Source organism: Trematomus bernacchii, unplaced genomic scaffold (genome assembly GCF_902827165.1).
Source record: "Trematomus bernacchii unplaced genomic scaffold, fTreBer1.1, whole genome shotgun sequence".
Taxonomy (NCBI): domain Eukaryota; kingdom Metazoa; phylum Chordata; class Actinopteri; order Perciformes; family Nototheniidae; genus Trematomus; species Trematomus bernacchii.
In genome coordinates, this window is record NW_022987633.1 from 70205 (window position 1) to 95249 (window position 25045).

The 25045-nt window shown below is 43.1% G+C and overlaps 1 protein-coding gene across 1 annotated transcript; it reads right to left on the reverse strand.

The window, feature by feature from the left end:
* Positions 1–244: 244 nt before the first annotated feature.
* Positions 245–19478, reverse strand: uap1l1 (UDP-N-acetylglucosamine pyrophosphorylase 1, like 1). Its single transcript, XM_034133056.1, has 9 exons — positions 18981–19478; positions 18029–18233; positions 16249–16424; positions 15977–16149; positions 14933–15126; positions 1612–1752; positions 1295–1477; positions 851–917; positions 245–633 (listed from the first exon to the last, which is right to left on the reverse strand). Exons 1-9 carry the CDS (start codon positions 19258–19260, stop codon positions 532–534), a joined length of 1521 nt encoding a protein of 506 aa, XP_033988947.1. The 5' UTR covers positions 19261–19478; the 3' UTR covers positions 245–531.
* Positions 19479–25045: the final 5567 nt, after the last annotated feature.

The following is a 25045-nucleotide window of genomic DNA, read 5'->3' on the forward strand; positions in this document are numbered from 1 at the left end:
TGCATTACTTTCCTTTTATTTCAAAATGAAATAGTGGATTGTTTTGCTATTGTGACTCAGTATAACTGTTCTGAAGGAAATATTCTCCAACAACTCCATCATTACACAGTAACACTTCTCTCAAACATATCACAAACATATCATAAACATTTTTCATTCTTATCCTGAAACAGTTTGAAAATTAACTTTTGGCCTTTGAAGTCAAAATGGTATTTGGACAAATGAATGCACTGAAAAGACAGGGAAAGGATATAGGTTGTATTCTTTTGTATATATTTTTAGAAACATGTACAAAAAAAAACTCATTGCTCGTCCCTTATTTTTGTTCTATTGGTTTTAAATCCCATGATATGTAGATGTTCCTCAACAAAGAGAGAATGACATGACATGTATGACAGTTTGATTTGATTATCTTCAAATACAGTTCAAAAATGTATTTAAACAATTGTGCATTCTTAGGCTGAATCCATCCCAGTTATCTTCTCCATCCTTCGCTCCAGCTCACTGAATCTCTGCTCCTCTCACACTACTTTATTTTTCACAGAGGTGTTGCTGAGCCCGCAGCTCTTTGGCCTTTTCTTCATCCAGAATGAGCGGAGTTTGCAGCGTCCTCCCTTTCAGCATCTCCAGGCCCTGCAGGAGGAGATGGAGGGTGAACTACACCACTGTATTCAGACTTCACAATGGGGGTGACAGCACTATGTTCAAGCTACCACTTATTTCAAATTTAAAACAATTAAAAAAAGAAATCAACTCTTGTAACTGCAGTTACCAGAGTTGAAAACCAGTTGAAATCTCTTCAACATGTTTCATGTTTTACATGGATCTGTGGGCAGGTTCATGTCCTTACCTCTCCAAAGTAGGAAACCAGCGGTGAAATCTCCCACTGCGCTGGAGCAGTGTCCCCTGCTGATGCACTATGGGAAAAATAACATGTTTAGATTTCATGGATGGATACAGATTTTCCCAGTCTATCTAATACTACATTCTCAAGCACATATGCTGTCGCTGTGAGCATTTCTCCTCTCAAAAGCACTAAAAAGCTGAACATTTATTTAGTTTAGTTGAGGATTTAGTCCTTTATTTCTTACAGGACGTGATCTCTTTAAAGCCAGATACAGCCTCCAATAACAGATCCTTTTCTGTCAAACCAAACAGCACACTGCATACATTCAGTTTTTATTTTAAACTATCTGAAGATTTGGGAATCCAACTAAATCCTTCACTTATGAAATTGTATCTCCACTATATAAGGTTAGAGTGAAAGTCCTGACACAATGGATGTTTTATGAACCTTGGAGCAGGGAGGGTGTTCCCGTGTTCATCACACAGAGCGGCTCCTGCAGCGGCCGCCCAGCGGAGGTGCTGAGTCAGCAGAGAGGCCCGGGCCGTGGTGGGGGTGTCTGTAGCAGCTCCGCCTGCGTTCTTCAGGGGGGAGAACTCATCCTCCCTCACAACCTCAAATGCAACAAAGTTCCTTTCAAAAGATAGATGGAACATATTAAAAATGAACTGTACAGATACTCTTTTATGATTTAATGCTACTTCATGTAGAGTAAAACAACAGATGATAATAGCTAAAGACCAAATATAATAGATTAAAACATGTACCTTGAGAATGGAAAGACATCAAACACAAATTTCTCCATCTTTATGCCATTAGGTTTGATGGGTTTGACTTGATTGCCACATGAGTCCACAAAGGGCACTTTCTTTAATGCAACATGCTGTTTCAGTTGGCCTTCAAACTTCCTGTAAGATGAAAAAAATCGTAGTAAATCAAGAGCATTTACTTTATAGCAGTGGTTGCCAAAGTGGGGGGATGACAGGGAGAGACCAGGAGGAAAAATGGTTATTAAAAAAAAAAAAAAAAAAAGATAAAAAAAAAAGAAAATCATAATTTGAAAAATTATTGATTCGAAAATAATATGATACAGTACAGTACTATTACGTCTGGGTCTCTGTGTTTCATTAAAGCTTGGCTCTGTGTGTGTGTGGAACGAGCCATTTTGTGTGTGTGTGCGCGAGCAAAAGAGAGAGAGCGCACCGGTACCGGAGATCGTTGTTGTTAGCTTCTGGTGCTAGCGAGCTACGCTAACGGATATAAGGAGTTTTTTCAACAACAAAGTGGAGGAGAGTCCTCTCCTGTCAGACTGAGAGACTCAGTGAACTAAAGGACTCTCTCAGTGTTATCTCAGTGGGTCTCAAACGTTTTGGTCACCATTAATGTAAACAATTATTTCCGAGGCACACGTTTATATGATCATTATAGTTATAAAAAGATAAGAGAATAAATGAAAAACAGGTATGAAATACTATGACAGTAAAAAAAGAATAAAGTTTAAAAGGGTGATTTGTAAAATATCCATAAAGAAAAAGTAAATCTGTTTACAGTTCTGTTTCATATAGGTGTTGAGAGATGTATCCATAGATCTCTTCATTTTGCTCTCAAAGTGCACCAGATTGATGCATTTAACTTCAATATTTTAAAATAAATCTTCCCGGGGGAGCTTGCCCCCGGACCCCCCTATGTGAGGTCCACACACCACCTATAAAAACTGCACTTTACCTCTGCTTACACCTATATGCCGTGAGCTGATTATCGAGCCTTCATTGTAACGGGCCGTCTCCACAGCAGCGTTAAAAAAATCTTGGAGGTGGGCGTATCTGAAGCTTGAGGATTTTTTGCGAGCAACCAATCACATCAATCTCCCGCCCGGGACATACGAAGCAAAAAAGCCCGAAGTAAACTGGATATAAACTCCCCAAAACAGGCGAAAACCTACCACTGTCTCTGCCACCTCCCTCCATGCCTGGCTCCTCCGGTTTGTATCCCGGTAGGTCTGGTCATAAAGCACCGGGTGATTGATTCGCTACCGCTAATTTCTCCTCCATTTTTTGGAATATGAGGAAATGACCTGCGGTATGACTCTCCCAGCATACACGCCGTTTGATTGGCTAGAGCTTGAACTGTCAGATTTGCGTACACGGGATTTGATTGGCTGACGCTTCCACCTCAGCTTCAAAAGTTGAACATTGTTCAACTTTGAATCCTCAAAATCCTGAAAATCTCCGCTCGCCTGCCCACAAAGCATTTCGGCGAAGAGTGAGGGAAAGTGACGTCACCCCATTCAAAGTGAATGGGCAGAAGCGTTTCAAGATTTTTTAACGCTGCTGTGGAGACGGCCCGTAACAGTCGCGGGTACATTGTGTATATGTGTGGGGAGTGTTGCAGTAGAAAGTTCCTCTGTAGCGCCCGGTACATTCATGGGAAACCCTAAATGTTTGAGCATGAAACGTCAAGCTACCCCACAGCACCCCCAAAATAAATCTCTGGCGCCGCCACTGAGCCTGACTTGTGTTGGGGGGGCCCCGACTTCTTTTTTTCTCCAAAGGGGGGGCCTGAAAGAAAAAGTTTGAGAACCACTGCTTTATAGGATGTCACAACAGGGTTTATCCTCTGAGGTCAGGAATTCACAAAGTTGTGTCATAAATCTAGTTACATTTTTTGTTGTTTTTTTGTAATTTATAAATAGGGTACAAAAGTGTTAATGAAGTGCAAACTTTGTCCTGGCAGGGTCAGAGATTCACTAAAACCTTCAGGAGTAGTCTGCTGGGGAAAATGAATAATCCACAAAATATGTTTTAGAGTGGCCAGTTGTTAAAGCGTAATTCCAAAGTTGAGTTGTGAAAATATTTGACTTCAGAAGAATCATTTGGACGGACAGACAGACTCTAATTTATTACAAACCTGTGTATAAAAAGGCCAAGTCACACCTCACGACACTGTGTTTAATCCTCCTTGTTAGAGACATTTTGTATGGAAGTAAAAAAACAACAAAATAAAAGTGAGAATTTTGGGTAATATACACAGCTGGTTGTGAGAGAAGCAAACGGTGTTTGACTCTCATCCTCAGTTACAACCCTTAGGGTGTGATGATTAATGAGAGGGAGGAAATAAAATGACATCACTGTTATTCCCCAGGTCCTTTAGTGGTCATAACATGGGTTAGGGTTAGTTATGTCAGCTCATGGAGTCAGAAACGGGGGGTTACGTATTGTAACCCTAGTTATATAAGCACAGGCGGAGCCCTCTACTGGACTCTATGAGTACTACATCTTAACCATACTATGCGAGCATTCACCTACTGAGATATCTATAAACGTAGCCGGCCCCTCGGGGCGGGCCTACCTGAGTGCGTGCACAAGCCCACCGTATATAAGGCGGCCACACCTCCTGACTGTCATCCTACACCCTCTTCAGCGAGCGGCATAGGACAGACAGGGCCCCAAGTAGGAGGGCTCCGCCTGTGCTTATATAACTAGGGTTACAATACGTAACCCCCCGTTATATCTTACACAGGCTCTGCCCTCTACTGGACTCTATGGGTACATTGGGTGGAGCCCTGATGCATAAACGCCCTGTCGTCCAACAACATCGACCCATCACACTGCCCCTGACCGGCTTTTGGAAAACAGCCACTGCACCGCAACTTCTTCTCCTCCGGCTGTGACCGTGGAGAAGTCGGGGGCGCAGTTTACTTGGCTGGGTAGAGCACACTCACACACGCTTACCTCGTGAAGAGTGTGCATGGAAAATAGTGAGGAAGGCTCTCCCCGCCTGTCCTCCAGCCCTGCATGGGGCTTACCGTGCACCATGTTTCCCGGGTCCCTAAGGAGCATGGGGAGAACGTAAGTGCACCATGTCCCCCACACTCACACATGTCCCCCACACTCACACACGCCTCATGGACGGCTTACTGCGCATTACGTCCAGGGGGGGGGGGGTCAGATACCTACTGACCCACATCCCCCCCCCTCACCAGTCCTGTGTTGCCCCAGCAAGCACAGACGATGAAAAGGAGCCAGACATGTCCAAAAAATAAAACCTTATGAAGGGGCCTGGCATAGACCAAGACGCCGCCGTGCATATGCCCTCCACACTCACGCCGTTGAACAAGGCTGTTGATACAGCCATACCACGTGTAGAGTGTGCATGGACCCCAGTGGGGAAGGCTCTCCCCGCCTGTCCATAGACATGTGAAATGCACTCGCAGAGCCATCCTGTCAGGCGTTTCTTGGACAGAGCTTTACCGGCCACACCATCCCAAAAGCACACAAACAGCTGTTCAGTGCGCCTAATGGAAGTTGTGAGCCCTACATAACATGCCAGCGCACACACTGGGCAGAGGAGGTGCAATCTAGCCTCCCTGTCCCCAATATGGGGTGGAAGATTAAAGCCATTTAACTGTATAGCCCTCGACCTGAACGAACTCCTTAGGTTCTTGGGAACATAGGAGGGGTTTGGTCTGAGTGTCGCTCCGCTACGGTCACCCCGGATCAAAAGGCAACTCGGGTGCACCGACAGAGCGGCCAGCTCGGACACTCTCCTGACCGAAGTCAGGGCAAGCAGCAAAGCTGTTTTCAATGACAGTGCTTTCAGGGAGCTCCTGAGGCTCAAATGGTTCTGTGACCAGAGCCTTGAGCACCAACGGCAGATCCCATTGCGGGTGGAGGCCCGCACCACTGGGCGATGTCTCCTGACCCCCTGCAAAAACCGCGTCATAAGCGGTTGACTGAAAGCGGACCTGCCGTCAAATCTCTCATGGCAGGACGAAATGGCTGCTGCATACACCTTAACTGTGGAATGAGCAAGCCCCATGTCCACCAGTATCTGTAAGTAGGACAGAATAGAGCCCAGCGTACAAGATAGGGGCTCTAGACTCCTTTCTTCACACCATCGCTGGAATCCCAACCACTTCGTCCTGTAACAGGCTGTGATCCTGCTCTTGCTGCCTGGATAGTCTGAATAACTTTGTCAGACAGTCCCCCCTGTCTCAGCCTGTCCCTCTCAGGAGCCAAGCCTGGAGAGGTTGGCCCAGAGTGGGTAACGCCCCTATTGCACCAGCTTCCTGAGACATCGCCCCCCAGACCTGAGGAACCGTCCAGGGCTGGCCCACCATCATCTGTGTCACCTCTGCGTACCATGGCGCCAAGCGGCGACCTGGGGCCACTAGGATGACTGACAGACGTTCTCGTCTCACCCTCTCCAGGAGGGGGAGAATGAGACGCAGCGGTGGAAAGGCGTAGAGCAGCTATCTTGGCCATGGCTCGTGTGCAAACGTGTCCACCCCCAAAGTGGATTGTCCTGCCGAGCCAGGGAGAACCACCATTCGTCTGGCAGGGGCCCGCTTCTTGACATGAGGCCGGCCGCCCTGTTCTCCAGTCCCGGAATGTGGGGGGCCTTCAGAGATAAAAACATTCTCTGAGGCCGCTGTGCTAAACAAGGCGGCGGAGCTGACTCCGTCCTGCCTGTTGATGTAAGCCACTGTGGTGCGGTTGTCGCTCCTCACCAGCACATGTTTGCCCTGTAGTAAGCGTTTGCAGTGCTGTAGGAGCAGTACTACTGCCCGTAGCTCTAGAAGGTTGATGTGCCGAGTTTCTGTCAGAGGCCAGCCACCACCTATAGCTCTCTCTAGGCAGGTCCCCCCCCATCCTGTCACGGATGCATCTTGAACACCGTGACGTAGGAGGTCACCCGCCCCAGCGGAGTTCCCCTCCGCAGATGCTTTGGGGACCCCCAGTATCGGAGGTTGCCCTCCACTGAGGGGGGGGGGGGGTATGGTCCCCAGACGTCATTTGTGCCTCTTGGGATCTAACGAAGGCCGGAAAACCACCTCTGCAGGCGAGTAAGTAACCCCAGCGGTACCACGAGGTGAGCAGCCGCCATGAGACCCAGAGTCTGCATGATGGTCAAAGCTGTCACCGTTGCCCCCTGTCGCAGTCTGCAAACTGCCTGAAGCAGGGATGCCTGTCTGCTCTCTGACAGGGTGGCACGTAGTCTGCCTGCATCGAGCAAAAATCCCCAGATACCCCACCTGCTGGTGAGGTATGGGACTACTCTTCTTCCAATTGACCGCAAGCCACTTGGATCAATTGGGCTGTGTTTGCCTCTTCCCTGGACCTGGACATGACTATGAGGTCGTATTATAAAACCCTCATGCCATGGTCGCGAAGCGGCTGAAATGCTGTGGCCACACATTTGCTGAACGTGCGTGGGGATAAGGAGTAGCCAAACGGTAGTCTGTTGTACTCGTAGGCTACCCCCTGGAAGGCAAAATGCAAATACTTTCTGTGCTTTGAAGCAATTTTCGACATGAAAGTAAGCGTCCTTCAGGTCGATGGTTGTGAACCAATCGCCCTGCTGCCCTAGTTTCAGTAATTGGTTTACATAACTTTTTTCAGGCAATGTGCTGATTCAGGCTGCTAATCCTTAGAACCGTTACAAGGTGTGTTTTTTTGTTGCATTTTGTATCTTGTAAATTGTGTAACTTGCTGCAGTTAAATAACATCATACTATGTGCAATATGTGCTATATGTGCAATATATACATTACATTATATACATAAGCCATTAATAACTGTGTAATATATACCTGGCTGCTAAACCCTAAGAACTGTTACAGGATTTGTATTTTGGAAAGTATTTTTTTCTTTTACTTTTATTTTCTATATTATATTTTTTCTATTATATCATAACTTAGTACTTTTTTCTTAACATAGGTAACATTAAGCTGTCTGTGGCTCTTTCCTGCTGTAACGATGCAAATGTCCCCTCTGTGGGACTAATAAAGGTATTCTGATTCTGATTCTGATTCTGATTCTGAAGATCCAGAATGGGTCTGAATTCTCCTGTCTTCTTGGGAACCAGGAAGTACATGGAGTAAAGCCCCTTTTCTCTCTCCTGAAAGTGCACAACAGACAGAGGGTGTTTCTCAATCTCGAGTACGCTTGCTTGGTAGCACATGTCTTCCGAGTCACTTGCTTCAGAAGCGAGGCAAGAATACTTCCTGGCATTCGGAAAACTAAGAGTGGAACAGGCGAGCAAGTGTGCGTCATATGAGAGTCTTACATTTTCTGCCACAGATTTGGGGAAATTGGTCCGTGCGCAAAGTATTGTGGGGATTTTAAGACCGCGATGTCTACGCATGTGCAGCCTCGAAATTTCTCGCTAAGAAGTACGCCGGGCTCGGTAGATTTCCAAGTATGCTGGACATTGGAACAGTCCTTCGGCAGCACTCAATGACATAGTATGCTTGAAATAGTGGCTCTGGAGCAGCTTTACTCGACATTGAGAAACACCCACAGCCTGTTTTTGCAACAGGGCCTGAATCTCTGTTGAAAGGAAACCTATCTCCTCCTGGGATGATAGATGTGCCTCTCTTAAGCCCCTGAATGGAGGAGGGATGCTGCAAAACTACCCCAGTTTCAGTGTCCTGTCCATCCACTCTGTCAGTACACAGCGAAGCTTCCATTCCCCATAAGACTGTGTTAGGGGACATGCAAGCAGCTGTGGAGTCGCAGCTAAGCTGTAGCACTCTCTGGCGGCCCACTCCGCCGCCAAACCTTCCATAAAAGGAAGATTGGCTCATGGGGGGCTGACACAGAAAGGGCCGATTTTCTACAGAGGTCCTTGAACGCACCCCGTCATAACGCCGTCTTCACACAGACGGTGAAATGCATCAATCGGAGCTATTACACTAGGCGAGGTGTGTTTTCTGCAACACGCCGGCCATAATGTCCCTGCACCCGCACAGCGCTTTGACAGCACTTCCTGCGATTAATCACACTCACATGCGCACGCCCACTGGCTGCCTACTTTACTGGAGTTACAGCTGGGGTGGCGAGAGGGGAATTGTGTCTCATAATGGGTGCCCAATTAACATCGTATGAAACGGATCTTGCCGATTTCAACGAGACATTATGGGGAAATTTTGAATTGTGGAGAGAGATGACTTTACTCTGGGATGAATGCAATCGTTTTTATTGAATGCATTTTTCACACACACATCACTCTAGAACTAGGGTTACAATACGTAACCCACCGTTCTTGCAACAGGGCCTGAATTTCTGTTGAAAGGAAACCTATCTCCTCCTAGGAGGATAGATGTGCCTCTCTCATGTCCCTGAATGGAGGAGGGACGCTGCAAAACTGGAGTGAGTAACCCAGTCTCAGTGTCCTGTCCATCCACTCTGTCAGACTCAGTACACAGCTGAGCTTCCATTCCCCATAAAACTGTGTTTAGGGGACATGCAAGCAGCTGTGGAGCCGCAGCTAAGAAGCTGTAGTAATCTCTGGTGGCCTACTCCGCTGCCAAACCTTCCATAAAAGGAAGTTTGGCCCATGGGGGGCTGACACAGAAAGGGCCCATTTTCTACTGAGGTCCTTGAACGCACCGCGGCACGCTCTCGTGGGGCCGCGGCTCTGTCATAACGCCGTCTCTTTGAAACGGACATTATGGGGGAATGTGGAATTGTGGAGAGAGATGACTCTTACTCTGGGATAAATGCAATCGTTTTTACTGAATCCATTTTTCACACACACACACACACCAGGGTTCCTGCAGGTTTCGCCAACTCAAATTTAAGACTTTTTAAGACCACTTCGAATAGAATTTAAGACCTATTTCACGGCAAGAAAGTATGAAGGAAAATTGCTATGAAAGAAGAAATACGTCCCATAATTACTTACAAATCAAATGTATTCATGTTCAACATAAGAACAATGACTGAACATAACAGCATAACAGTACAGAACTGTGTTAGCCAAAAAGTGTGTATGTGTCTCTGTGTGTGCTTGTGTGTGTGTGTTAGGGCTGTGCAATTAATCGTATTTTAATCGCAATTACGATTTTGGCCTGCCACAATTACAAAAACATAATCGAAAAAACCTATTATTTAGCTTTGCTAGGTTGTGACAGTGCACTACAACATATTTGATCTAATTAATTTTAGTCTAATTTATTTTTATTTATCATATTTATATATGTTTAGTAGCTTGTGGAAGTGCGCTCCAAAATATTTGTTGATCTTGTTTATTGGTATTTATTATTTTGATATTATTTATTTAAATATATCATTTATTTAATTTATTTTTGTATTGGTTTTTCAGTTGAATTATACGTTCAGGGTAATCAACAGTTAAAAAGATACTGTTCAAATTATTATTTGTTTTAAAGTTCAATAAATGGATGTTTTCAAAGTCAATGAATAATCTTATTTAATAATCGTGATATCAATTATTGACCTAAATAATCGTGATTATGATTTTTGCCATAATCGAGCAGCCCTAGTGTGTGTGTGTGTGTGTGTGTGTGTGTGTGTGTGTGTGTGTGTGTGTGTGTGTGTGTGAGAGAGAGAGAGAGAGAGAGTAACAAGAGCTATATTCAGAGCTCTGCTGCCTTGGCTACAATCTTTCATCGTTGCTGTTGTATGATTGGTGTTTAACTACGGTATTTAGCGTATACACTACAGCACCTCCGCTTTTAGGGTTGACGTAGACCCAAACGTCGCCCGGAGGTCCAACGGTGTTGTTGCGGGAGCTGCTGCACTAGCTAACGCTGCACTAGCTAACGCTACATTAGCCAAACAAACGCTAATTTATTTTGCAAAAGGTGCAGCGGGCTTCAAACACGTTCCCCTCCACTGGTTTCAACCAAGCACTAAATTCGATGTTTTCCAACCAAATACGGTTGAACTTACACTTCCCCATATTTATTTGTAAGTAGATTCGAAGAGACATGAGTTTCTGACTGCCGCTTGCTGAAGCTTGGTTGCTAGGTTACTAGCTGGGTGTTCTCCGTTAAGGGGCCGGGGGAAACAGAGTTAGTGATTACTGGTTCCATGTTGATTTATTTCAATACAAATTGTTGGGGGGAACTGAAAGGCTATTACCGTTACTTTGCAGCCCGGACATTTCCCCCAAAACACATTTTAGACGCGATCGCAACACAGAAGTACCTTTCAAATCCCATCATTTTTAAGACCTTCTAAATCATATTTAAGACCTTTCTTATTTTTTTGGTCATATTTAAGACCTTTTTAAGGCCTTAAATTCAGATTATCAAATTTAAGACTTTTTAAGACTTTTTAAAACCCCGCGGGAACCCTGACACACACACACCACTCTAGAACTAGGGTTACAATACGTAACCCACCGTTCTACTGCGGAGGTCCCTGAACGCACCACGGCCACTCTCACGGGGGCCGCGCGCCTTCGTATTAACGCTGTGTTTCACATTCAACGGTGAAACGCATTAATCGGAGCTATTGTACCAGACAAGGTGTGTTTTCTGACAACAGCACGCCGGCAATAGCGTCTCTTGAACCCGCACAGTGCTTTGACATCACTTTCTGCGGTTTATTCCACTCACGTGCGCGCGCCCACCTGCTGGCTCCTTTCCTTTACAAGGGGCGGCGAGTGTGGGACAGTGTTCTGTCCTCTGAGGATGAGCAAGAAGCAGCATACGTCAAGCTGTGACTACTCCTCATCCACGTGACCAAGGAAATCGATCCAAAGAGCCCTTCCGTAAACACGGGGGCTCCCAGGAGATCATCACGGTCTTTTTGGAAAGTGCCATGCGGCGTGATCCCCCCAACACACCCATGTTTATTTGCAGCCGCCCTGTCACGCGGCAGCGGGGCAGAGGCTCTCTGCCCAGCCTGCTGCCTGCTGGGAGCAGATGGCCACGCTCCGCCGCCATGGTCATCACCTAGGGGGAAGTACCGACCTGGGCAGTGGACTTCCATGGACGCCGGACCCGGAAGTGCCCGACAACGAGAAGTCCTCGTCATCCTCCTCGGTTATGGCTAGAAAGGATCCGTCTTGTGTAAATATGACATCACGTTCTCGTTGTAACTCTCGTTGTAATCGGAGCGGCTCGGAAACACATCTACAGCAGTAACATGCAACATACACATTAATGCAGCAGCAATATTAATAGAGAAACATCAGACATAATAGTAAAACACTGAAAGGGAACATTTTATTGCACCAGGAGCTATCTTGGGACTTTTACTGCGACAACGTTGACTTGCCTGTGAATTAAAAATAAACCATAGTGTTGGTGATCTACAGTGTTGTCATTCTTCTTTGAACAGCAAGACCGCTAACACCCTATTTCAACAATCACACTCCCTGTAATTGACATAATTAATAGATAGTTTAGCTTCTCACCATCATTTGCTGTGGCCCACTGATGTTAACGATCGTAACTGAAAGGCTGCCTGCCAAACGTAAACATTCAGCCACGTGACTTGCAAACTCTCGCCAGAGTTTTACACAAGACGGATCCTTTCTAGCCATAACCATCCTCCTCCCCGGCAAACGGAGCCATCCGCCCCGCTGGAATTGAGAACGTGAATGGCACCGCCTCGGCCTCGGGGATTGGCGCCCGCTATTAAGCCAGGGCACGAAGGACAGGCCTGGGTCTCTAGAAGTGGCGACTCCATGAAGGTATGATAACTCTTTCTTCTTCTTTCAAACGTTTTACTTTCTCTGCTTCAGTTGTTGCTCGCTCGCTGAAGAGAAAAGGATGACAGTCAGGAGGCGTGGCCGCCTTATATACGGTGGGCTTGCGCACGCATTCAGGTAGGCCCGCCCAGAGGGGCCGGCTACGTTTATAGATATCTCAGTAGGTGAATGCTCGCATGGTATGGTTGAGAGGTAGTACCCATAGAGTCCAGTAGAGGGCGGAGCCTGGGTAAGATATAACCTTTTTACTGCCCACACTGAAACAATCGGTTTAACTAAAACAAAACTGTGAACTGAAGCTTTGCTACTTTACTAATTATTTTTAAACCTAAATATGTTAAGTAATTCACTTTCATAAACATCTCTCATTAAGATGTATAAGTTCAGTCACATTTGAGCATCACCACATCAATCAGGACACATCATGAGGTACAGACCAAGTGTTCTGCCTCTGGACAGAAACAGTCTGTGGCAGAGGAAGCTGGTGTGGTGAGGACATGGGACCTGAGGACATTACATTTAGATTCATAATGGCAGGCAGTGATCGCTGATGTAAACACAATATTTATTTTGGAAATAACCGCTGACATGGGCACTACACATATTTACAGCCCAGTTTATTTTTTTCCTTTACTTAGCTTGTTATTTTGTATTATTCGCTAAGGTGAACCTCAAAGTGTATTTAGTGAGTATTTGTGGCAGCAGGGATTGAGTCTCAATAACTTCAGTGTGTGGTAATGAAGGAAAGTGTCAGCCAGTGCAGTGAGGCTCATTTATCTTCCAACAGCAGTGGAGCTCTGTGAGGACTTCCGTATTTCCGCTCCAGATAGAGCTGCAGATGCATTCACTGCTGGTTTGGGATGGCCATGGGCTTTGTTGAAAATATTATGAAAATACAGAATATCCCAAATGTTTGTTAAGTCAGCATGGCAGACAAATGTTCAGATTTGAATGATCTAAAGCACTCTTCAGTGGTGGAATGTAACCAAGTACATTTACTCAAGTACTGTACCTAAGTTCAACTTTGATGTACTGGTACTGTTTTATGTACATACAGTGGCGACTGGTCATTAGGGGCAGGTCCACCTAGTGTCAGCAGAAAGTATTCAAATAATAATTACAAAAAAATGCAAAGAAAATACATCTGATTCGTCTGTACATTGCTGTTTTAGTCTGTGTTCTTCTAATTAGTGTCTACAGTGTGTGCCTATTGAGACGTTTTGAGCGACGTGGGTCAAGCCCCGATCTAGCCCCTCTCTCTCACTGCCTAAGTGAATGGGTACTGTAAAAACTACACTGCGCATGCAGAGTATTTTTCTATTCAATGTGTGCGGCAAAAAAATAATCACCATAGGGGCACTGTGCTGACATACCCACCATACGTCATCTCACATCATTCAGAGCTGATTGGCTGTAAGTACGTGTGCCGCGAAAAGTGTAGTGTGTGAAGAGGAGACGAGAGAGGTGCAGTGACGCATCCTAAAACCCGGAAGTAAGCTGCGCATGGCTTCCCTCGACAAAAAAGCAATGAGGTTTCTCCATACTGTAGGATTTTAGAAAATAGCTCTAAATAAGATCTGTGGGAAACGTACCTGTTAGATAAATGCACGTTTTGTTCAGCCGGATAATATCCACATGTCTACCTACTTTTATCATTTTCGAATCATAAATCTATCGATTAGATTTATGATTCGACTTTTGAAACTACAGGAAGATAAGGAGGACTTTTACGAAAAAGTAATAGAAATGTTTGTCCAGAAGGATAGGCAAATGGACTTCATCTTCAAGTCAAGGTAAGACCGCCATTTTATTGAAAATGGGATCTTACTAAGAGAGAACAATACAATATTTAAATGATGAAATTACATTTTTTGGGTATCCTTTTGTTGAACTGTCTGTTTAAAATTAATCGAAGCATCAGACTAAAAAAGCTTTTGAAAATAATAGAATATTTTAATTTAGGTCAAAATATAATATTTGTAAACCTGAAGAGTCAGTGCCAGTGCCTCACCAGCCATGAACCTCACTGCACGTCACTGCAGAAGCTTATATATAAACATCTACGTTTTTTGTGCCCCACCACTTTTGTACATATAAAAACGCCACTGTGTACATATTATGTATTATTATACGTTAAGTTACCCAGCAGTATAGCAAGTAATTTAAATAATCCCCACCTTTACCAAGTGAACATTGATATTAATGCATTAATAATAATTATAATTCACAAATGTAATATTTTTTAATCTGATATGGGCCATACTGGAAAAGGAGTAATTTTACTTTTTGTACTTAAAGTATATTTTGATACCAATATGTTTGCATTTGAACTTAAATACAATTTGCTGAATGCACGACTTTTACTTGTAACAGAGTTGGTTTAGTATTGCTACTTTTACTGAACAGATCTGAGTACTTCTTGGACCTCTGGCACTCTTTAGTAGAACTCGTCCGCCAAAAGTGGCCATAAGTTTACCTTTGAATATATGTATTGAGGTATTCATCTGAACTTTGTATTTCTATGTGTCGTTGTTTTACATTTAAGTCAGTGGGATTTCTCTCACTGTGCCCCCCCCCCCCCACACACTGTGTTCCTCTCCACATGTGACAGTAAACTTACTCTGCCACGTCCTGCAGGAAGGCCCTGGTGAAGAAGTGGTTGCAGATGTTTCCAGCACTGTACACCAGCCCTCCCCCAGGTCCTCGCAGCTCCGCTGTCTCCGGCTGGATCTCGCTGTACTCCACCACCTGGGAGACCCCCCGCACCCTGCAGACCACCCCCACCGGCTCTGCAGGGCACGCCTTCTCCACCACCTGACAGCAGAGAGGGACAGACTGGGATTGACATGTGTCTTTTTTTATCTGACTGCTGGTGAGTAGCTCTTATTACAAGTGTGAGTGGTGCAGGAATGAGTCCTTTAACTAGAAATTAGTTAGCATTTTACCCCTTCGTATCTGAAAGTGGGCCTGAAATAAGGTCTTCATTAACACAAGCTGAAGAGTTTTTAATGTTTTGTTTGAAATCATATAATACCTCAGTAATTACCCCACTGGAGAATGTCTGAAGCTTATACGCATGTGTCTAAAAGGCTTATTTAGTCACCCTAAAAAGTGTCTCAATGAGACTACTAAACATCATCATGGTAAACATTTGCTACTTTAGCTAAGAAGTGGTGAAGTCATGTGACTGTTATGTCGTCCGCTTACAGCCTAGCATTAGATGTTTTACTTCTAGTGATTGCATTTATGCTTAGAAATCCTAAACCCTCATGTATTTAACATCTCGTTGTTCAAACAAGAAAGTGGCTATATTTTCTAAATGTTCATGTTTTCTTCAACATAACATTACTTATTTTATAAACGTATATTCCTTTGCAAAATAAATTGATATCATGCTCATGTCTGTGTGTTAAGAACAGTGCTGGAGTCAGGACATGGTTAGCTTAGCTTAGTTTAGCAGCAAACGGCGTCAAAAATAAATCTACCACAATCCATTAAAGCTATGTTTTAGTTTTGAACAAATTGTGTTTGATCTTTACAGAGAGAAAAAAGAACGCCTCCCTGCTTCAGTTTTATCTAAAAAGCACAGACATGACATAGGGAAAGCAGATAAGCATATTTCCTTAGATTGGACTGTTATATCTAATGTTTGATCCGACTCTACCTTGGCTCCGCAGTCGGCCCCTTTGCTCACACAGAACCCAATGAACACAGGGTCGGCCATTTTGACCAGGATGTTGTCCACACAGTAGACGTGCAGGTACTCCACTCCCCTCGTCTTCATGTCCTCCAGCACCTTGTTGTCCACCAGCGCCTGGTACAGTCCTCCATTCCCATCTGACACAGAAACATGGCGCATTGCCTCAAACTGTGCTGAACACATGATGAGTGAAGCCAAAGTGATTCCCTGATGTTAGAGTCTGGATCTTCTCCTACCTGGGGCCATGGCTAGCTTTCCTTTCCCCTGCAAGATGACCTTTCCATCGAAGGTCACTGCTGGGATCATCCTCTGCTCAAACATAACAATGTTTGAGGGCTCCATACCAAAGTAATGGTTCTCCTTGAAGAACTTCTCAGTGGGAGCCAGAGTGAACTCACTGGTCATTATGTACCTGAAGAATTGCAACAGTATAGACAAGAGGTTTACCATTTTCAGTTTTATTCTTGGTCGCCTTCCCTGCCATATACATTTTTGAAAAAGTCTGTCTAATTTCTCAAATGTAGACTTAGGGATATCAACAGGTAACATTTGAAATGGATATAGGGGCCTCTGCCACACAGTCATAGGTAAAGTCTCAATGCGGCTCACATAGTGTTGCCCATCGGTCCAGATCCTTACTGAGGTTTTGGATTATGCTCTTGTAGTTTGTGTCGTATAACTTTTTTTAACGATGAGGGAATTTGTATACCAAGATATTTGCTGCCAATTTTAGGCCATTTAAACCGACTCTGAAGTTTGACCATTTGTGAAATCCCTCCCCCTAAATCCATAGCCACTGTTTTATCTACATTTACTTTAAAGCCCGAGAAATATCCAAAAGTTAAGATGAGGTCCTTTAAGTATGGGATTGTTGTTGCCGGCTAAGATATAAGAGCATGTCGACCGCATATAAGGAAAGCTTATGTTCTTCTTCATTTATTGTCAGTCCCTTTATGTTAAAATCATCTCTGATTAACTGTGCCAATGGTTCAATGCTGGTATTAAATAACAGAGATGATAAAGAGCAGCCTTGTAGAACGTTCTAGAGGATCGCTCAGATACTGTACATACCCGTTCACTTTAACAGAAGCCTGTGGGTTAGAGGATTACCACTTTAATATATATATTTAGTCTACTCTGCAAAATGTTGGTGACTTTTCTTATCTTAAAACGTCTTTAAGTTAATCAATCATGAAGCTAAAAACAGTCCTGTCTTTATCAGTGAACATTATGTGAAGCTTCTATAATCGATATTTCTGTATCAACAACAGATCACATGACTACTTGTTTGTGAAAGCTGTCGCTTGCAGCAGCAAACACACAAGTAATAATCACACAGTCTTAAACATTAGCTTCTTGTTTGAGTTGTAAATATTCTGATCTGGTTCAGGATCACTCTTTGGTACCAGCAGCAGCTGTCTCTAGCATGACTTCCTGCCCAGCACCAAACAGCAGGAAGCAGAGGTGGAAGAAGTACTCAGATCGTATACTTAAGTAAAAGTAGAAATACCACAGTGTAGGAATACTCTGTTATAGTAAAGGTACTGCATTCAAAATGTTACTCAAGTAAAAGTAGAAAATAATTATCATTAAAAATATAGTTAAAGTATCAAAAGTAAAAGTAGTCATTGTGCAGATTGGTCCATTTCAGAATAATATATATGATATGTTTTATAATGATTGATCATGAAAGTGTTCTCAAAGCTGGTAAAGGTGCAGCTAGTTTGAATGACTTTGTATACTGCAGGGTAGCTTGTGGATTTACTCCAGGTGGAACTAAAGTCTGATTTAAGACTTGGTTATATTTCACATCATTCATCCACATCTGGAAAGTAACTCAAGGTATTGAATACATGTAGTGGAGTAGAAGTACAAAGTAGCCAAGGTAGAAATACTCAAGTAAAGTACTAGTATCTCGAAATTGTACTTAAGTACAGCGCTTGAGTACATGTACTTACACTACTGGCAGTAAGGCACTTAGCACAAAGCTAACATACAGTAGAGCTAACATCTTACCAGGGCACGGTGGATTTGGAGCCATACTTCCTGTCAGCCAGCTGCTGGATCTTGTGAATGCGCTCTGCCTGGATCTGATACAAGGTTTTGCTGCTTGGTAGCCCAACGTTATACATCCCTTTGGGGTACTGAACACCCAGACGGGTCCCCTGACCCCCGGCCAGCAGCAGGACTCCAACTCGATTCTGTGAGATTTGCAACAGCCCTGTGGAAATAAAGTGTCACATGAGCAGGCCTTTATACTTTACAACTGCACCCATAGCACACTTCTGTCATATGGTATCATAAAGAGGATGACAATCCATCAGAGTGAACATTATGTCTGCGATCATTTCAACTTAAAACATCAATTATAAGAATATGCTGGACTAAACTGCTGCTTATTGAGAGCACAATGTTCAGAACAAAAGTGCAGATATAATGCAAAAGTTAAAATACAGAAGTTTAGCTAAATGTAAAAGTACTTGAAAAGTATATTATTGTTTATCACATCAGATTAATAATACTGAAGCAACAATGTGTAAGCACATCGGTGGAAAGCTACTAAGTACATTTACTCAATTATTGTACTTAAGTACTTTTTGACATATGTACTTTACTTGAGTATTTCCTTTTAATGCTACTTTATACTTTTACTCCACTACATTTCAAAGGCGAATATCATACTTTTCAATAAACTACATGCTATTTGAACTTCTGTATGAACCATAGACTGTATAATGAACAGGTACTTTAGTCAGGTCCAGTTCCTGCTGGATCCAGTGACTGATGACAGGTCATTATTAATAACCTGCTTTATGGGGATACTGCGGCTGGATGTGAATTAGTGATCAGAACATCTCTGACATTAACACAGACAAACACAGTAACCTGACACCGTCTTCCTCTTCTTACTTCCCTCACTTTACAAAGTATTTGCCAACAGTCTCTGACATTAACAGGTTTCAGTCACCTTCATGTTCCCACTCGGTCAGAGCCTTTGAGCCGCTCCTCCTCACGCTGCCGATGCTCTCCGGGGGGACAGGCTCTATGTGCCGGTCCAGGCTGCCGGGCGGGGCGGCTGCAGCCCGGGCGGCCCCCTCACAGTGCTCCCGGAGCCGCTGCAGGTCCAACTGGGACAGATCCTGGAGGAAAGCGTCCCTCTCCAGACCACTCAGCTCTGGCCAGAACTGCAGGACGTGAGCCTGCCCCGCTCTCTCCAAACTCTGCTTCACTTGCTCCAGAGAAAGCATCGTGTCTCTCGGTACCGAAGCAAACTGTGGAGTATGAAATAAAAAAATACTCGGATCAACTTCCCTGTCAGCAGGATGCAGTTTGTAGGAAGTGACCGGACTCCCGAACAGCTCGTGACTGCTAACCTGAAGGCTCTTTGTGCGGTAGGTTACCGCGGTGAAGTTAGTTTTAGGTTGGATATTCGACAGACATTCGCGGACCAGCCAGCAGCGTCAGTTTCCCCTGCTGCTGGCTGGATTACGACGGGGAGATCTTCTCCGCGAAACGAGGCTTTCATTTAGGGACCATCAACAAATGACTTTTCAATTACACAAGAACAATGTTCTTTTTAATAAATCGACAGCTTCCCGATCGTGTGAATGTGAAGCAAATCCACTCTAGAGCATAATGACCTAATCACTCAAAATTAGCGCTGGGTTAAATAACTACACTTGCTGCATAGGACACACCTCTTTTTATTGCATTTTAATACTTTACATATTTTATATTAATATTTGTATGGGGAAATTAGCATATTGCTTCAATACCTTCCAGGTAATGTGACCTAATCACTCAAAATCAGTGCTGGGTCAAATAACTACACTGGCTGCATAGGACACACCTCTTTGTATTGCATTGTAATACTCTAAATATTTTTATATTAATATTGTATGGGGAAATTAGCATATTGCATCAATAACTTCCAGATCATGTGACCGAATCACCCAAAATAAGCTATGCATCAAATAACTACACTGGCTGCATAGGACACACCAGTGGCGGCCGGCCCATAGGGGCGCTAGGGGCCGGCCGCGCCCCAGACGAGAGTGCAGCAAGTGCAGCAGAAGCCAACTGTTGCTATCTTTAAACTATGCCGCCGAAACATAATTTCAGCCAATCAGCGTTGTCAAATCTGATGGTCACAGGGCTCCTACGTCAGCGCCCGGTGCAGTCTGTGAGTTGTTTGGACTCGTATCCAAGGAGACAAAACAGGAAGCTGTCATACACTCTGGAAGCTACCATTAGCAGCTAATGAAAACTCAGTTTTTGACATAAAAATTGAATTATGGATCATCAATAATTTTTTCAAAGTGACAGACACATTGGATTAACCTATGGATTAACCTTCAGCTGCGTTTTTCTCGTTTTTGATCAGAATTGTTATTCTGCAAAAGGTGAGCATATCTCCGTGTTTTGCTACCTAAAGCTACGTTGTGTGATGTCTGTATTTGCTTCCCCTGTCGCGAGTTCTGATCGCTCAGTGATGATACTTATATTTCTAGAATCTGTGGAATCTCAGCTTGTTAGCATAAGCTTGTTTGTGCATATCCGATAAGTATATCGATTGATTTATACCTAGAGTGCGTTAGCATTTTTTCGCTCAGGGCTCATTTAGACGCTTCTTGTGAGACTTGTGTTTTGTTTCGGTAAACATGGTTCATATCATCAGTTAGCTGCGTTTCCTCTGAGTAGGACACATGAATAGTTTATTACATTTTAAGAAGCCCTGAGACACAGTTTCGTGAGAAAAAAAACAGGGGAAAAAAGCCCCTTAACAGGTTAAATGGGAATTAAATCATTTTAAGTAATTTTGAGTGTTCCCAAAGCCCCGGTGTTCTGCAGTTTGTGTGGGCCTACTGTACTGTTGCACAGTTTATGCTGTAGAAACTATGTCCAGGACAAGGTGTTTGGAAGTTTTGGAAGATTCATAGCTAACCACACTGAAGTTATGGAGGTATCAGTCTTCTCATATTTTTAAGCCTCAAATTGTCCTTCCCCCCCCCCCCTCTAACATCACCAGAAGTCATCATTTAGGGGGTCTATTCTCAAAAGTTTTTACCGGGGGAGCATCCCCCCGGACCCCCCTAGTATTGTTTGATCACCATTTCCACAGCCCCACCTAAAATATTTTCCACCAGCCGCCACTGGGACACACCTCTTTTTATTGCATTTTCACTCTCTAAATATTTTTAATTAATATTTTGATGGAACAATTAGCATATTTATTCAATAACTTCCAGGTCATGTGACCTAATCACTCAAAATCAATGCTGGACCAAATAACTACACTTGCTGCATAGGACACACCTCTTTTTGTTGCAATTTAATACTTTACATATTTTATATTAATATTTGTATGGGGAAATTAGCATATTGCTTCAATAATTTCCAGGTCATGTGACCTAATTACTCAAAATCACTTTCTGAATTGAATACTAGTCTTTACACAATAGAGTGGTACATTGACAAGTCCTAAAACCCAGAAGTGAGTTAGCATTTTACCACTACCGGTTCCCTCGTCTCAGAGTCAATGGGATTTCTCCATAGGATTTTGGAAAATAGCTTGAAATAAGGTCTGTGGTTGACACAAATTTAAGAGACGGATCACGTTTTGTTCTACGACATTAAATACATCAGCAGTGACCCCTCTGGTGATTGTTGAAGAGTTTACGTGTCTTAAAAAACGATGGTTGTTAAAAAGTGGCTGAATAGGACTACAGAAGTTGTCGAGGACGTTGTACGTCATTACGCCGAACACGTAAACACTCCTCTCAGTTTGTTTGCCCCTGTTCTGCTTGAAAGTACCTGCGCTCTTGCAAACTGTTAAAACAAACACTTGAACTTGTACAATTTTGAATCTGTATGTTTGAATATGGATCTTAAGTTGGCGTGACGTTGAAGTCGTGCGACCCTGCTGTACTCGGCTGTAGTTCCATAGCATAACGTTAGCATTTTGCTTCTGGCCATTAGATTTATTATTAAAAAATTAGGGTAGACATGTGGATATTATCTGGCTGAACAAAACGTGCATTTATCAAACAGCTTCGTTTTCCACAGACCTTATTTCGAGCTATTTTCCAAAATCCTATGGAGAAATCCCTTTGCTTTTTTGTCGAGGGAACCCATGCTCAGTTTATTTCCTGGTCGGCCTACAAAAATACGTCATCCCTGCACCACTCTATTGACACACCTCTTTATATTGGATTATAGTACTTCCTCTATTTAATATTAATATTTTATGGAATATTCAGTTTCTTTTTTCAATGGCTTCTCTGTCATGTGACCGAATGTCTTCAAATCACTTTCTGAATTGAATACTAGTCTGTACACAATAGACACAGCTCTTTAGATTGGATTCTAGTACTTCCTCTATTCAACCCTTATGTGGTGTTCATATTTTTGTTATTCAGCCAGTGTTCGTGGGTCTGGTGGACCCGCTGCCTTTTTGGGTTTCAATTCAACACAATCAATCTATTTTATGTTAAAATACTCAACAGATGTTGACTTCATCCCAATTACAAGCAATATGCAAATGTTCCCATACAAATATTAATATAAAAATATTTAGAGTATTAAAATGCAACAAAAAGAGGTGTGTCCATGCAGCAAGTGTAGTTATTTGACCCATAGCTGATTTTGAGTGAAGGTCACATGACCTGGAAGGTATTGAAGCAATATGCTCATTTTCCCATAAAAATATTAATATAAAATATTTAGAGTATTCAAATGAAATAAAAAGAGGTGTGTCCTATGCAGCAAGTGTAGTTATTTGATCCAGCACTGATTTGGAGTCATTAGGTCACATGACCTAGAAGTTATTGAAGAAATAAGCTAATTTTCCCATCAAAATATTAATATGGATAAGGAGACATGTCATGCTTTTCCGGTTATTACCCGTCCCCTTGTGTGTTATGAAGGTTTTTATGCATGTAAACGGTGTGCAGAGTCAAAACCCTCAAAGTACACCCTGTAGCGAGTAAAACTCTAACACAGAAAATACCTCCCCAAAACGCCTCGTTGGAGATACGTCATAGATAAGCCCCCGCTGATTGGTCCAAATTGACCAATCCACGGACTTCCTCACACACACACACAGTGCAGGCAGCTCTGCTGATTTCTCCTCCCTGGCTGCAGGCTGATAACAGACAGTTGGGATCGCGGTGATATTCTCTCTGCAGACCCATTCTCACAGCGTTTATCAACCTTTTTCTTACTCAATATCAAGCCACACTTATTGTTTTTACTTCGGCTGTGAGTTTGTGTGTGCTCAGGATGAGTTTGGCTGTGTTTCGCTGTGTATCGCTAAACAAGGAAACAACACCTCCACGGAGCTCAGCGCGATTCACAACGTCCCGACCAATCAGAGCACACTGTGCTCACAGGGAGGGTGGGAGCTGGAGCTATTGGAGCTACAATGAGCCGTTAAAGGCAGAGAGTGAAATTCAGTGAATACACGTAGTTTACAGAGATGCTGTATGAGAAACCAATGTGAGTTTGGAAAATTGCACAATATAAATCTATTCTAGTAGACCTCAACAATGGAATTATGATCAGTGGAAATGGCCATGACATGTCTCCTTTAACCTCTTCAGTCCTAAGGCCACGGGGGGGGCCCCCAACGTTTTTTTTTCGAGACTGTGTCTCAGGGCTTCTTAACATTTATGAAACTATTAATGTGTAGCACCAGATTAATGGGAAGAATCTCAGCTAACTGAAGATACGAACCATTTTTACCAAAACAAAACACAAGTCTCATAAGAAGCGTCTAAATGACCCCTGAGTGAAAAGATTCTAACGCACTGCGGCACAGAGCTCAAGATAAAAATACCCTTATTACTTATCGTAGCTGCACATACAATATATCCGATTAAAGCTGAGACTCCACAGATTATATAGGTATAGTATCATCACTGAGCGATGCGAACTTGCGACAGGGGAAGCAAACATAGACATCACAACACGTACCTTTACGGAGCTTTTACGGCAGATCGTCTCACCGTAGCTGTCAATTAGATCAAAAGACGTGTTCAATGGCATTAAAACGAGAAAAAAACGAGGCTGTATAGGTTGATCCATGGGTTGATAATGTGACTGTCGGTTTGAAAAAATTATTTATAATCCATAATTTCAATTTGTATGTAAAATTCGGAGCAAATAAATTAGCTGCTAATGGTAGCCACCATGCAGCTTTCGGTTTTGGCCACGCGTCACTCTCACTCCTTATTTGGTAACGTGTTTGTGTGTGTAGAACTTTCCCTCGATCCCATTGGCTCTAGCGGTTATACAGAGATTTCATTCATCAAAATCGACCAAGGGGGGCCAGAGATATGGAAAATCCACCCAAATGACCCCAGAAGTGGGGTTTTTTGGCTAAATCTCTCTATAAAGGTCAAATTTCACTTGTTTTGCATCAATCTTGATACAGGGTACTTATTATATGTTGTACTTTGGATTCCTAAAGCTTTTAGTCTACTAACCCATCATCCAAGGGTAGTTTTCACTATAAGTAAAAAAGAATCTTTGGACGGACACTATAATTTACAGTTTTTTACTATGTTCAATCTGAATTTTCTTTAAAATAAAAAACATCTATATTGATTCTGACTTTTCTACATCCAACTCACAGGTTTATCATTACTTTGAGAACAAAGATTATTAATTTAACCCTTTTAGAAGGGAAGATACTGTATGGTCATTTGTTCTGGGAATGTCATTTTCGAGCCTGAGACCTGAAAAACAGGCTCAGGTCTTAACAGGTTAACATGCAATAAAAAGAGGTGTGTCCTATGCAGCAAGTGTAGTTATTTGACCCATATCTGAGTGTGAGTGATTAGGTCACATGATCTAGAAGTTATTGAAGAAATATGCTCATTTTTCCATCAGAATATTAATAAAAAATATTTAGAGTGAAAATGCAATAAAAAGAGGTGTGTCCTATTCAGCCAGTGTAGTTATTTGACCCAGCATTGATTTTGAGGGATTAGGTCACATGACCTGGAAGTTATTGAAGCAATATGCTCATTT

What these genes read in the sequence shown, in the direction of transcription:
- uap1l1 (XM_034133056.1), bottom strand. Translation starts at nt 19,260, where the DNA reads ATGCTTTCTCTGGAGCAAGTGAAGCAGAGTTTGGAGAGAGCGGGGCAG. An exon ending in GACCGAGTGGGAACATGAAG is followed by an intron (nt 18,234 to 18,980) that starts GTGACTGAAACC and finishes TTATTTCCACAG; the next exon opens with GGCTGTTGCAAATCTCACAG. An exon ending in TTCCTGCAGGACGTGGCAGA is followed by an intron (nt 1,753 to 14,932) that starts GTAAGTTTACTG and finishes TTCATCTTACAG; the next exon opens with GAAGTTTGAAGGCCAACTGA.